Source organism: Ambystoma mexicanum, chromosome 10 (genome assembly GCF_040938575.1).
Source record: "Ambystoma mexicanum isolate Mex_15411 chromosome 10, UKY_AmexF1_1, whole genome shotgun sequence".
Taxonomy (NCBI): Eukaryota; Metazoa; Chordata; class Amphibia; order Caudata; family Ambystomatidae; genus Ambystoma; species Ambystoma mexicanum.
The window spans coordinates 1401362651-1401375422 of NC_090932.1; the positions used below are offsets into that span (position 1 = coordinate 1401362651).

At 43.9% G+C, this 12772-nt stretch overlaps 1 protein-coding gene across 2 annotated transcripts in view; it reads right to left on the reverse strand.

Annotated features, from left to right (window-relative positions):
* Nucleotides 1-12772, reverse strand: part of MYO1H (myosin IH) — an 833585-nt gene that overhangs the window by 653802 nt on the left and 167011 nt on the right. For both annotated transcript variants that reach the window (XM_069619421.1, XM_069619420.1), the window contains exon 4: nt 3498-3613. In XM_069619421.1, coding sequence (XP_069475522.1) covers nt 3498-3613 — 116 coding nt within the window. The remainder of the gene's footprint in view (nt 1-3497; nt 3614-12772) is intronic.

Consider the following 12772-nt stretch of genomic DNA (forward strand, 5'->3'; position numbering starts at 1 on the left):
TAGTTTCACATTTCGGAGGTATGTGTTTGAGAGATAAAACAATGTAGTTGATGAAGAAGAGTACAGAGGAACGTCTAAGAGTATTCCTCTTAAACCATCTGTTGTTGAGGGTTGGGGATTTTTCAATCCTGTTTCGTTGTTCGATTCATGCTGACAGGGGGTGGGCGATGGGGCTGCAGGGGGGACTTATAAGAGATATTCTTTTCCACCCTGAAAGTGATGCCCTGAAAGTGTTAACGGCTGTTTACCTCTTCCTGGTGTTGCTTTGGGAGTGAGGAACTAAGGTCTTCTTCCTTCCCCAATGTTGGTGGAGAGGCTGGACATCTCCATCTCCTGTTCTTGTGTTGGTTGGATAATCAATAGGCCTCCAGGGGTCTGCAGGGTATGGCCAGAGCAAGGTCTTCAAAATCATTCAAACAGTTTTGTGGGAGGCAGCATTTGCAGCACTTTCGAAATGGCCTGGGGTGAGGCGAATCAGATTCAAAGTTGGGGAGGATATGCCTGATGTAGTGGACATACCATAAAATTGCCAGGATCGCTTCCACACTTTTAATGAGAAATGTCGTGTTAGCCAAAATGTGACTATCCTAAGTACAGCATTTTCTTTTTTAATAGATTTGTAGATCAATTCACATGTTATTCTAGGCATCACTCCTTCGTGCAATTTGAATGAGAACACAATGCTTTGGAACGTGTTTTGAATTTGTAACTGCCTTTCATCACAAGTAAATCAGTGGCAGGTCCATTTACTTTTAGCTCCTTAACAGAAGGCCTAACCAGAGACTAGAAGAAGTTCAATATCAGAAAGAAGACTCCTGCAGCAATTAGATGTTGGGAATACAGAAGTCCTAAGGTGGGAGCGCAGCAATTTGAAGCCAGACTGTTAATTTGAACGCAGGAAAGAAACACTAATTAACCTGCAGTTGAGTGTTCAGAACAGACTGTATATATTTGTGTTAACCTTTAAGGGAAGCACTGAGCAACAGCAGAGGTGTGTTTTTAGTCTGTATCCAGTACGGTGCTGAAGTGCAGTGACTATAAATTGCGAACTAGAAAACGCTGAAGATAATGAGAGAGCGCACGTTGCTGGGAACATTACAGAACTCAATCATTTATTGATGCAATCAGCACCCCCTGGTGGTGAATTGAGAGAGCACCTTTCAGCCGTACGCCGTCAGACCGGAGTTTTGTTCGTGAAGAAGAAGGAGCGCATGTGTCAACACGCACGCACATGCGAGAGATCGCGCGTCTTCAGTGAGACGCAGAAAGAAACTCAATTAACCCTTGAGCTTCATGGTAATAGTGCGATTAGGGTCATTGTGCATCGGCATGCATGCACGGCAAGGAAAATTGTGAAACACAGGATTCCACGAATACAAAAAGGGAAGAGGGACACCGGGAAAGCTGAATACTCGCAGTAGTCATCTTGCTCATTGAAGAGTTAGTTATTTTTACAAGCGAGAGTTAAAGGTTATAAAAGCATTTCAACAAACATTTTTCTGACAAGTTATTTAAGAAAAGTAACTCAAGAAACAAGAGCACAAAAGAATTGAAAAGAGTACAGAGAACTCTTCAGTTATACAGACACTGAGAGAACAGTTTAGTAAGGCAAGTTTAGTTAGGGTTAGTGAGATTTAGGAATAAGTGAAGTCAATTCAGTCTCCACAGAGTCAAGTTTGCAAGTGTCCGTTCCTTAAGGAAGGCTATATGCAGAGGTCAAACAGGTAAAAGAGGAAACAAGTGCAATTAAAGTGAATACAATTGTGTTTGTAGCACGTTTGTCACAGAAAATAATTCTGTACTGTTGTTCTTTCCCTACTACAGATTCCCAGTGACCAGAAGTGAGGAGAGTCTGTTGTTTATTATTTTATCCACTACCCCTTTCCCTTCCCTGGGGTTGTCAACTCAGCTGTGGTTCCTTGGGTTCAGTTGGGAACGTCCGGAGAAGGTCTGTAGGATCAGCGGCGCCTACGGACTTGGCTGGACTAGATCTGACAGAGGTGTATTTAAGTGAATTGATTTGGCCGTAAAAATCAATTTCAAAACAAGGCACTTTCTTGAGTAGAGTTTTCCACACAGATGTGAATGTCGTATATCTTCTCTAGTTATTCACTTAAAGGCTTCTTCTCCTCTAATTCGTTTTGATAGAATGAAATATTATCAGGATCCTGCTCATGCCTAGTGTGATTGTGTCCAGGTTTCCCCTTTCCATACTAGTTCTGATATTAGGAGCCTCCTTTGGTGACATTACTTTTCCTACAGAGAGATTCCCCTAATGCATATTGTTGTTGTTCCACCCGTAAAACAACTAATCTGACTGAAAGCATTTTCATCATTGTGTGTTGAAAGAGTCTTTAGTCTTTTCTGTTTTGTACCTATTGTAATGACATTAATGACTTTTTGATGGTACCAAATGATTGCCAGTTATGGACAAACTCTTAGTGGTCTAGGAGAAAGAGTTTGTGGAGAAATGTGTGCAGTCTATTTGTTACAGTTCTTACAATGATTCTAGTGTCTACTGTTAATTAAGAGAGTGGGCTTTAGGGGTACCCTTATACTTCCTGTCTTTAAATAGGTTAATTTCCCTATAGAGAGGAATGTGCTGGGATCTTTTGCTTCAGTGCCTAGAAGAAGTGGTAGAAGTGTACGAAAAGAAGTAGTGGAACTATGTTCCCTGCTGGCCTGCACCCACTCCCCACAAACCCCATTGCCACGACTCCTCCCACACACAATACACCCCCCAAACACTTGCACCTGCCGTTTAAGGGAACGTTCAGTGCAGTACACTGGAAGTGAAGGTTTCAACTTCTTCCTACACGTTTATTTTAAAAAGAAACCATTCCAGAACGGTTTCTTTTTAAAATAAAAGTATAGGAGCTGTAAAAGGTCATTTAAAAAAGTAGAGGAGCACCGTTCCTGACCGCTCCCGCTCACTTCGACCACTGCCTAGAAGGCTTTCACAACATTCTTAGGATCTTGATTTTGGAAAGTTTCCCTAATTTAACATATATATGCAACCTATTCATCAGCTGTATGAACACATCTGGCACATTTTAAATAGCCTTTCTGATAGAACACCATTTCCACAGTCAATAGGGTAAATGTTACATCCTGGCTCTCATAGAGTTGAACATTTCTTGGGGAATGTACCATTCAGTTAATAAGTCGCCTGTTAGTTGCCATACTTATTATGGAAAAGTACTGCTCAGTGTTCTGAATTCAAATTTGTAGTGCTGATTCTAAAAGGAATGTTGCTTCTTGGAAAGTCCCATTTTAGCACCCCTTCCTTAGAACGAGGCAAGAATTGATGTTTGTAGATCCTATATGGTGCCTGATGGTTTATCTGATGGTCGCGCCTGATTCAGTCACCTAATATTGCCTTAGGGTATCACTGATCTGCCCTCTACAGGTATGAAAATGCCTACTGAATTTTCACTGGTAATGGCACTTTTTAAGTAAATGAACACATTTCTGCATTGACCCATTTAACTACTTACATATGTGGTGGCAGCTCAAAGAAGTTCACACCATGGTAAAGCTCCATTTGGTTTTCTGTATACAAGCCAAAATCCTTGTATGGGTTCACGGATACTAAAAGGGTTCCAATGTAAGTCTGTAGAGAGAGACAAGTGACGCTGTAAATCATGTGTGAGCAAGTTTAAGGAAGTTGCTGCCTTAATTAATGAATACTTGATTTCACATTCTGAAAACATGTTATAACAGATGACAACCCTTAATTATAGGCATGAGTGCTGTCAAAGTAGCTTCATTATATCAATGGATGGTAACACCAGAGATAGATTTCGTAAGCAATAAATATTTGCTATACACCTTTTTTGCTGAATGGCACCTTTATAGACTATATTCTCGCTGAATGTTTAACAACTTTTTTTTGTACAGCAGATGGTAAGTTTGGGTAAGGTAGATAGAGGTTTTGGGGGCAAAAGGGGGTTGTAGGTGGGTCTCCACCAGCTTTCTGTGGTAAAGAAAGTGGTAAAAACAGCAAAATAAATTTAGTGAAGTTGACATTTGACAAGGAAAAATCAGCAAACCTCCATAGAACCAAATATTTAATTTACGAACCTAGTAGCACCAGAAATGTTGTTACTTTCCAATCCAATGAAGTGGACTCATCCAGTTACCACTTTCGTGTTTAATCTCTGTGTATATAGGAGTTGCAGAGACCGGTGCCATTGACACTTAACCTTTCAACGGGCACTCTTGAAATCCATCAGAGATGCCACATAAATCGCTTTCCTTCACTCCAAACCACGAATGGTGGAAACGTACATGAGCCTTAACAAATCCAGAAGGGAACTGCAATGGACTGCTTCCAAACACAAGCTGTAGACACTTCTTATGTCCCTACCACCTCAAGTACCAGCTTGCAGGGGCACACATCTACAAGCTGTGCAGCCTCAAAATCTGGGTAACAATTAACTGTGACCAAGGGAATCCAGATCATCATCATCATGACCATTATCATCATGAAAACGTTGCCCTACAACTTCGTACAATCTTGCCACAATCTTGCCACTACTATAGAAAGCGTGCAAGAGGCGCACTGGCATTCCTATGCAAATACCAGCGTTGCCAGCTTCGCCATCCTGGTCACTGCACACTGAAATACAGAACATGTTACTACTGCTATATCATACTTGGGCACATACTGAGAAATGATACAGGACATTCTGGCCCACGTTTTCATCCAAACGAATACAAATAAAACCTGCATTGCTTCTGTTCTGAAATGACTGCCTGTCTCACAGTTCCATCTCTTACCACCTTCAAGCTTCCCAGCATCAGCCAAGATGTTATCTCTGGCATATCAGTGCAATAGATGCCAGGCCCAATTTCTCTACATCCAATCTGACATTAAACTTGCTGTCCAACATCCAGACTCTCATAGAAACCATCTACTTCTCTAAATCTATCACAGCTGACCAGTTGATATGGCCCCTAGTCCAAGTTGTCTACAAGAAATCGCCTCTGGAACAGTAAGCTGCGGCACCCTTCCTGTATCAATATCATAACAAAATAAAGAGGTAAATTTGCAATAAGAAAACCCCAAATTATTCTCCCTAATACTAATAGACCGAGCTCTCATCAAAAAGGCCTTCTTAAGCAGTCTGGGAAACATCTACTATATCCCTGCGGTATTAACCAATTTGTTTGCAGGCCCATTTGCATGAGGCCCAATTGTTAGCAATTTTTGTTCATAATTCCTTGCAAATATATATGGGGGCTTGGGTTTAGGGATATCATTATGGTTGGGGAATGTTGGGGGTTGTTGCGCTGGGGGGTCCCCAGCTGCATTATATTTGCGAGGAAGTGTTTTAATAAAATGTGAACAAATGGGCCTCAAGCACATTTTCATGAACAAACACCATGGAACCTATGTCTGCTTCATGGATCTATTTTAAATGTCCTAAAGCATTTCCATTTTAAAACACATAATTGATAAAAATGAGAGTTTATTATTTGACTTGTTTAGTCTGCTTGCTATTAAGACTATTTCATCCAAATGGAAAAATCATCTAGATAAACTTCATCACAAGACGTGGTGGAATTCAATATGCAACACTCATAGACTAGAGAGGTGTAATGCTTCTACTCCGTCTCTGCTACTAAAACACGAACTGAAATGGAAACCTTTTGTTGAATTTCTAGCACATACTTCTTTAGGTTAACTGTTATCTATCTAGTATAAATAGCGCATTCCCTCTCATTGTCCCCCTCCTTAAACTCATCCTCCCTCACGTTTATGGTTTGTCTTTGTCTTGTTCTATGTTCTTACATTTTTGCATACTTTGCCCCCTTTATACCCAAAACTGAGATTTACATGATTAATGTGTTTCTATCCATACTAGGCTTCGTTATATTGTAACAGCTGAGTTGTATGGTGTTTTCCTCTATGTTATAATGTTTATGAGACATGGTATGATCCATAGATGCCTTGTATGAGCTGACATAAATAAAACCTTTTACACTGAAAAAAAAAGAAATGTAAGGTGGACGATTTTGTAAAGAGTTTTCAAAATTCGCCATTTTATTAAATCATAAGGGTTGGATAAACGCCTCACTGTCCTTACCCTAACGAGGATTTTCCTGCCTAAAGTAACTAACGGAAATACTCTAACAAAGGATATCTCTCCCTCACACTTACACATTCAACAAATCAATAAGGTAAAGCATGGCAGTTCAACATAACATAATAATATCCCAACTGAACCTGCAATATGACCACAGTCGTGGCTTATGATCTCAGTGAATTCCACTTCCCAGATTCAACCAGTGTTCTTGCTTCACAGTTCAAAAGGAAAATAAGAAAGTTATGGATCTTAAAAAAGCTGTAAAACAGTTCTTTGTAACCTCCACTGGACAATAGAAAGTTCCAATACTTCAAAATAGATTTCTCTTCTTCACGTAAGAATGAATCTCAAAACAATCTTCTCCTCAAGGTGACACAAATTGTCTTTGTCAGGATGTTTTTGCCACAACTGAATGCTTTTCAAGAAATGTACCTCCTCCTCAGCAGGATTATACAGTTCTTTCTTCAGTACCATAAATGATATAATAATGATTGTCACCACCACAGTTCAGAACTTTGTCAACTGTTACCTGGTCTACTTCCATGCCAGGCCTACTACTTCAAGGGTTTGCCACCTGACTATAGTCCCCTGCGTGAGCAGCTCTTCATAAACAGAACATGCTTCAGTGGTAACAACAACCTCACAATGTCCTTAGCTTCTCCGGCATTGAACTGTTATCAACTTTTCAAGGAAACAACATTTGTGTGCTCTTTAAGACTCCTCTGCAAATGATGCTACTCTCCCACTAAATAACCTTTTTCAGAAGGACAGCCTCTTTGCCACTTTTGTTTCCCCACTGTAACAGTAACCACATATTGACAAGTGTACAGGCTTGTTCTACTTCTTTCTTGGCTCTGGCAATGTGTGTTTTTATTAGCTGTTGTTCATCAAACGTGAATAACAAACTTCACAACCCTTGTGTCTGCCATTACTCCCCTTTTGCTTTTGGCAATATTTGTTGTACTTATATTGCTTAGGTTTTAGGTTTTCTTGACTTGGGTGATAGTTGTAGGCATTAGCCCTTAACAATGTTGCCTCACCAGGGCGTTGGACCACCCATAAACTGACATGCTTAATTTTATAGTCACTTCTTGGTTTCTTAAAATACCACTTCTGCCTCTGCTTCTCTTCTCTCCATTGCCTGCACCTGAGGGGGCCTTTTAATCCTCTCAGTCTCCCTCAGGTGTGGGTAATTTACATGAATTAGCTGACCACTCCTGCATTGTTCCTCTTCAGCCTGCTTCCTCATCCCAGTACTTAGGGAATTATGGGACTTGATGTCCCTAGTAACACCGTTTTTCTGTTATTCACAACATTTTCTAAAGAAGTGTCATAAGGGTTAGTCATGAGGCTTGTTTAATAAGATTCAGACCGTTATTATTCACACACTTCCTTTCACTATACTTTTGGGAGTTAGTGGAGACTTTAGTTGTATGAGTTCCTCTGGTTAAGAAGGGGTTTTATTTCTCTTTATGCCAACGTGTTGTGGACGGTTTTTACCCACAGTAAGATGTTCAACTTGTGGAATATACAAATTATTATGACAAAAAGCCATTATATACTTTGGCATTTGGGATATGTCTTCCTTTGAGGAAGACAAATACTGTGTCTCACCCCACGGATTCCTCTGACTTCCCTGGACCTTTTCTCCTCCCGGGTGATCCTCCCGCAGAACCCCACCCACAATTTCAATCAGGAAGCATCTGCCTTTCCCTGGCCACCTTGGACGAAACTTTAGGCAGGGGTTTAGTGAGGGATCTGTAGGATTCATCACAAAGGTCTAAAGGCAGAAGACACCTTCAGTCCATACTCTTCTCAAATCTAGCAAAGTCTTCTAAGTCACTTTCCATGCAAAACCTGGGATTCATCTTTCTGCAATGCCTACATTCAAGAGTGTAATGGTCAGGTGGCGGGCAATAAACACACCTATAGTGCCCACCATAAATCAACATCTTTCATTGCGCAGTGTGCAGCATTTGAAAGAGCCAATGGGCCTCATTACGAGTCTGGCGGTAACCCGCTGGTACTACCGGACTCGTAACACTGTTTCCGCCGCCTGAGATCCCAGTGCCACCGGGACATTACGGCCCGGGATATCAGGCAGCGGAAAGTGCAAGTCCATATTCCCATGAGTACCGGTGCTTCTGTGATAACTCTGCCTACCAGGCCGTTGTGCTCGGAAGGTCAGACCTGCCGGGCGCAACGGCCGAGGAAGGCAGAGTTGGAGTGTGGCAGTCCGGAAAGGGTGCTGGTACGGTGCGAACGGCACCCTTATTTCCGGACTGCCACACTTGTAATGAGGCCCAATGTCTGTATCCAAAATATAATATGGCTCCATAAGGAATTGAATGGCCTAGTAGTGGGGAAAGAGTTTTAGTTTAAAGCCCTAGCCATGCTCCCACCAAACATGAACACAGATATTAATGAGCAGAGGTGAACCAAGTTCCCCTGAACTACCCCAAAGCCGCAGTTAGGGATGAAAATCATGCTCAAGTCTTACCTCCATGGTGTAAGGGGAATGCAAGACACATCCTGACACAGTTACTAAGGGGATACGGAATATTTATTTATTTATTCAAATTTGTTGAGCGCACATCAGCCCAGGGGCATCGTGGCGCTTGTTACAGACATCTTAGTTGCAGAGGAAACCGTAGTTACAAGCAGTACATAAATTACAGGGGAAATATATACAATAGCAAGGCAGTATAATTACATGGCTTCCTGAGAGTTTGCTAGTTATTTAGCAGGAACGAGGTTTTCAGTTTCCTGCGAAAGATGGGAAGTGAGTTTTCCGTTCGGATGTCTGAGGGGAGAGCGTTCCATGTCTGTGCTGCAATGTAGGGAAAACCTAGACCTCCAGCTTTGGCTTTTTTGATGCGTGGGGTGCAGAGTAGGTTAGCGTATTGCGTCCTAGTGGGACGTGTGGAGGAAGGTTTGAGGATGGCATCTGAAAGATAGGGCGGGGCGGAGAAGGAGAGGCATTTGTGAGTGAGGGTGAGGATTTTGAGGGTGATCCGTTCTTTGACTGGGAGCCATTGGGCTGAGAGCCTGGCCTGGGTGATATGCTCTCTTCTTGGGATACTGAGAGCGGCCCGGAGAGCGTTGTTCTGTGTGATTTGTAGTCTATTTATGTTTTTGGCTGATGTGCCTGCTAGGAGAGCATTGCAGTAGTCCAATTTGGCTCCAATGGTTGCCCTTACTATGGAGAGGCAGTTAGGTTTAGAGAGGTAGGGCTTGATGGCGTTTATAAGTTTGGTGGTGTGTGCGGATGCGGAAGTGATAGCGCTGACTTGTCTAGTCATAGATAGCGAAGAGTCAAGGTATACTCCCAGTGTCTTGACGGCTGTGGACACGGGGATGATGGAGTTGTCAATTGAGAAGTTGGTGTACAGTTTGTCCAGTTTGTCTAAGGTGTTCTGTTGACCTAGTATCAGGATTTCGGTCTTGTCACCATTAAGGCAGAGGCCATTAATTGCCATCCATGCCTTGATGATGGAGTAGATAGTGTGGAGTGCCTTTGCGTCTTCGTTGTATGAGCCTGAGAGGGGTAGTAGTACTTGTGTGTCGTCCGCGTAGTTCGTGTAGGTGATGCCGTATGAGTCAAGTTTGTCAAAGAGGGGCTTGGTGAACAAGTTATAGAGTGTGGGTGCAGTGCAGGAACCTTGAGGGACCCCGCAGTGGATTGTCGTCGGTGTGGCGTTAGCGATGTCCGAGAAGACTTTCATGGCCCTACCTTCGAGGAAGGAGGTGATCCAGGCGGCTGCTTCTTTGGCGAAGTTGGCTGAGTGCGTGAGGTGGGAGGTGAGAGTCTTGTGATCGACTAGATCAAACGCGGCTGAGAGATCTAGAAGAAGCAGAAGAGCCGGTTTGCCTTTGTCCATGATTTGGGTGATCTGGCTCTTCAGATCTACCAGGGCTGTTTCTGTGCCATGTCCTTTCCGGAAGCCCGATTGCCTCGTCCCGAGGATGGAGTGGGTTTCCAGAAAGTGTTGGATTTGGCAGTGTGCGGCTTTGTCCAGTAATTTCAGCAAGAATGGCACAGTGGTTATTGGTCTATAGTTGTTGGGTTGTGAGGGGTCAAGAGTTGGTTTTTTTAGGAGAGGCCGGACCCAAGCCTCTTTGAGGTTGGCTGGGATGATGCCTGTTTTAAAGGACGCATTGATAAATGCCGTGAGGAGCGGCGCAAGGCAGTCTGCGCAGTCTTTGACTAGTTTAGGTGGACAAATGTCGCCTTTGCATGGGGAGGGTTTGAGGTTTGTTAGAAGGTTAATAACTTCTGTTTCAGTGACATCTCTGAAGGAGAAGTCAGGTATGGTGGGCTTGGAGGAAGGGGGTGGGGTGTTAGTCGGTTTGGTTCCTGTCTGGTGAGGAAGTGCTTTGCAGTGGTCTTTGATTTTCTTTTGGAGAAGGTCAATTTTGTGAAGCATGGCAGCTTGAATGCTGGTACACCAAGCTTCATCTTTGATTATTTCATCTGGAGTGTTAGGGGGGGAGATGAGCTCGTTAAAGATTGCGAAAATCTCTTTGGAGTGTGACTTGGCATTAGTGATACGAGTGTTGAAGGCGTTGGCTTTGGCATTGGTGATAGCTCTCTTGTATTGGTGGGAGATTAAATTGAATATGTTTTTGGTATTGGTGCAGGGGTCAGATTGCCAGTTTTTTAGTGCTGCTCTTTTGTGGGATCGCATTGAGTGCAGTTCTTCAGTAAACCAGGAGTTGGAGTGTAAGGATTTCTTTCTTTTTTCCATTCAAGTGGCGCTATTACATTGATGGCTTTGGTGAGGACATCTTTATATATGTCTGCTAGGATGTTGGGGTCGCTAGCGAATGGGGGGCTAACACTGGGGTATTGAGGTGTGGGCGTAGGTTCTCCTCTGTGAGTTTCTTTGAGCTTCTGACTTGGGCAGCGCTGGCAGGGGTCAGAGTCTTAAGGTTTTTGGTGATAGGAATAGAGAACTCTATACAGTTGTGGTCAGTCCAAGGCAGTGAGGAGTTGGAGGTGATAGAGGAGAGGCAGTTATGGTCTGCGATCCAGTCAAGTATGCGGCCTTTGATGTGAGTAGGACTTTCTACTTTTTGGATGAAGCCCAGGTCATTGAGTTCCTTGGTGAGAGTGGCTGCAGATTTGTCCTTGGGATCATTAAATCCGAGGTTGAGGTCCCCTAGTAGAATGGTTTTGGTGGAGCTTTTGATGTTGTTGCTAAGGATGTGTAAGATGTTGTCCTGGGCGTCTGGGGAATTGCCTGGGGGGCGGTATAGTAGGTGAATGTTGATGGTGCTGTTGGGTGACAATGTGAGTTTGGCCGATAAGAGGTCAGAGTTGTTGGTTGAAGGGTGACTGATAGGTCGGAGCTGTAGGTTCTCTTTGTAGATGAGGGCTACTCCGCCTTCTATTCGATCTGGCCTATCTTGTCTGAGTATGGAGAAGCCCGGTGGTAGTGCAAGTGTAACGGCAGGGCCTGATGCTTCATGTAACCATGTTTCGGTGATGGCTAACAGGTCAATGTTATTACTGGTTATAATGTCATGGATATCAGAGGCATGAGCTGGGAGTGATCGGACATTGAGGAGTGCACATTTGATGTGAGGTGTGTGATGTTTGCTTGTGGAGGTGTGAGTGATGGTCGTGTCTGGTATGTTCTGTGAAGTGGTATTGCAGGGTGTGGCTAGGTTAGTGGGTGGTGGACTGTGGGTGTGTGGGTATTCCGTGCGGGGGCAGCGTGTGGAGGTGGTGCGGGAACTCAGCCTATAGTTTCTGAATTCCGTGGGAATGGCTAGTGTGCTAAGTTCTGGGGTCTGTGTGCGCGCTCTAAGTCTTTCTAGTCTGTGCAGAGTTACTACACAGGGTGTACCATCTGTCATGGCAGTCCTGATATCCTTAATAGCGAAATGCTTGTGGTAGAAGAGTGGGCTGGGTGGTGTGTGGATGAGGGGATGGATGGGAGGATAAAGTTTGAGAGTAGTGAGTGTGGAGAGGAGGGTGAGCAGCGTGGTGGCGGCAGCGGTGAGCTTGCAGGACGCTATGGGCATGATTGTGTACTTGGTGGTGCTGTGAGCGGGGGGACTCAACACAACTTCAAAGGTGGTCTGTAGGCGACCATAGGGCACAACACAACTTCAAAGGTGGTCTGTAGGCGACCATAGGGCACAACACAACTTCAAAGGTGGTCTGTAGGCGACCATAGGGCACAACACAACTTCAAAGGTGGTCTGTAGGCGACCATAGGGCACAACACAACTTCAAAGGTGGTCTGTAGGCGACCATAGGGCACAACACAACTTCAAAGGTGGTCTGTAGGCGACCATAGGGCACAACACAACTTCAAAGGTGGTCTGTAGGCGACCATGGGGCACAACACCATGCACAGCATGAGCCAGACCCGTATGACGATCAAAAAGCACAGCATCGGACAGTGGGTGGCTGAGCTTGGCCATAGGGCATAACAAGTGATATGGGTAACAGGAGAGCACTATAGTAACTAGTATAGATTAGCAATTGAAAAGCTAGTGACAGTACTCACGTTGATTATGTCCTAGTATGAAATTGATCATCCACGTTAATCCAGGAACGAATGTAACCTTAATGAGGAGAATGTGTGTGATCTTAGAGGTCCAACGGTGACAGTAGCTCCCCGGAGCGAACAGGGGCAAACAGGGCAGACGGCCTTATGTTGGCCTTG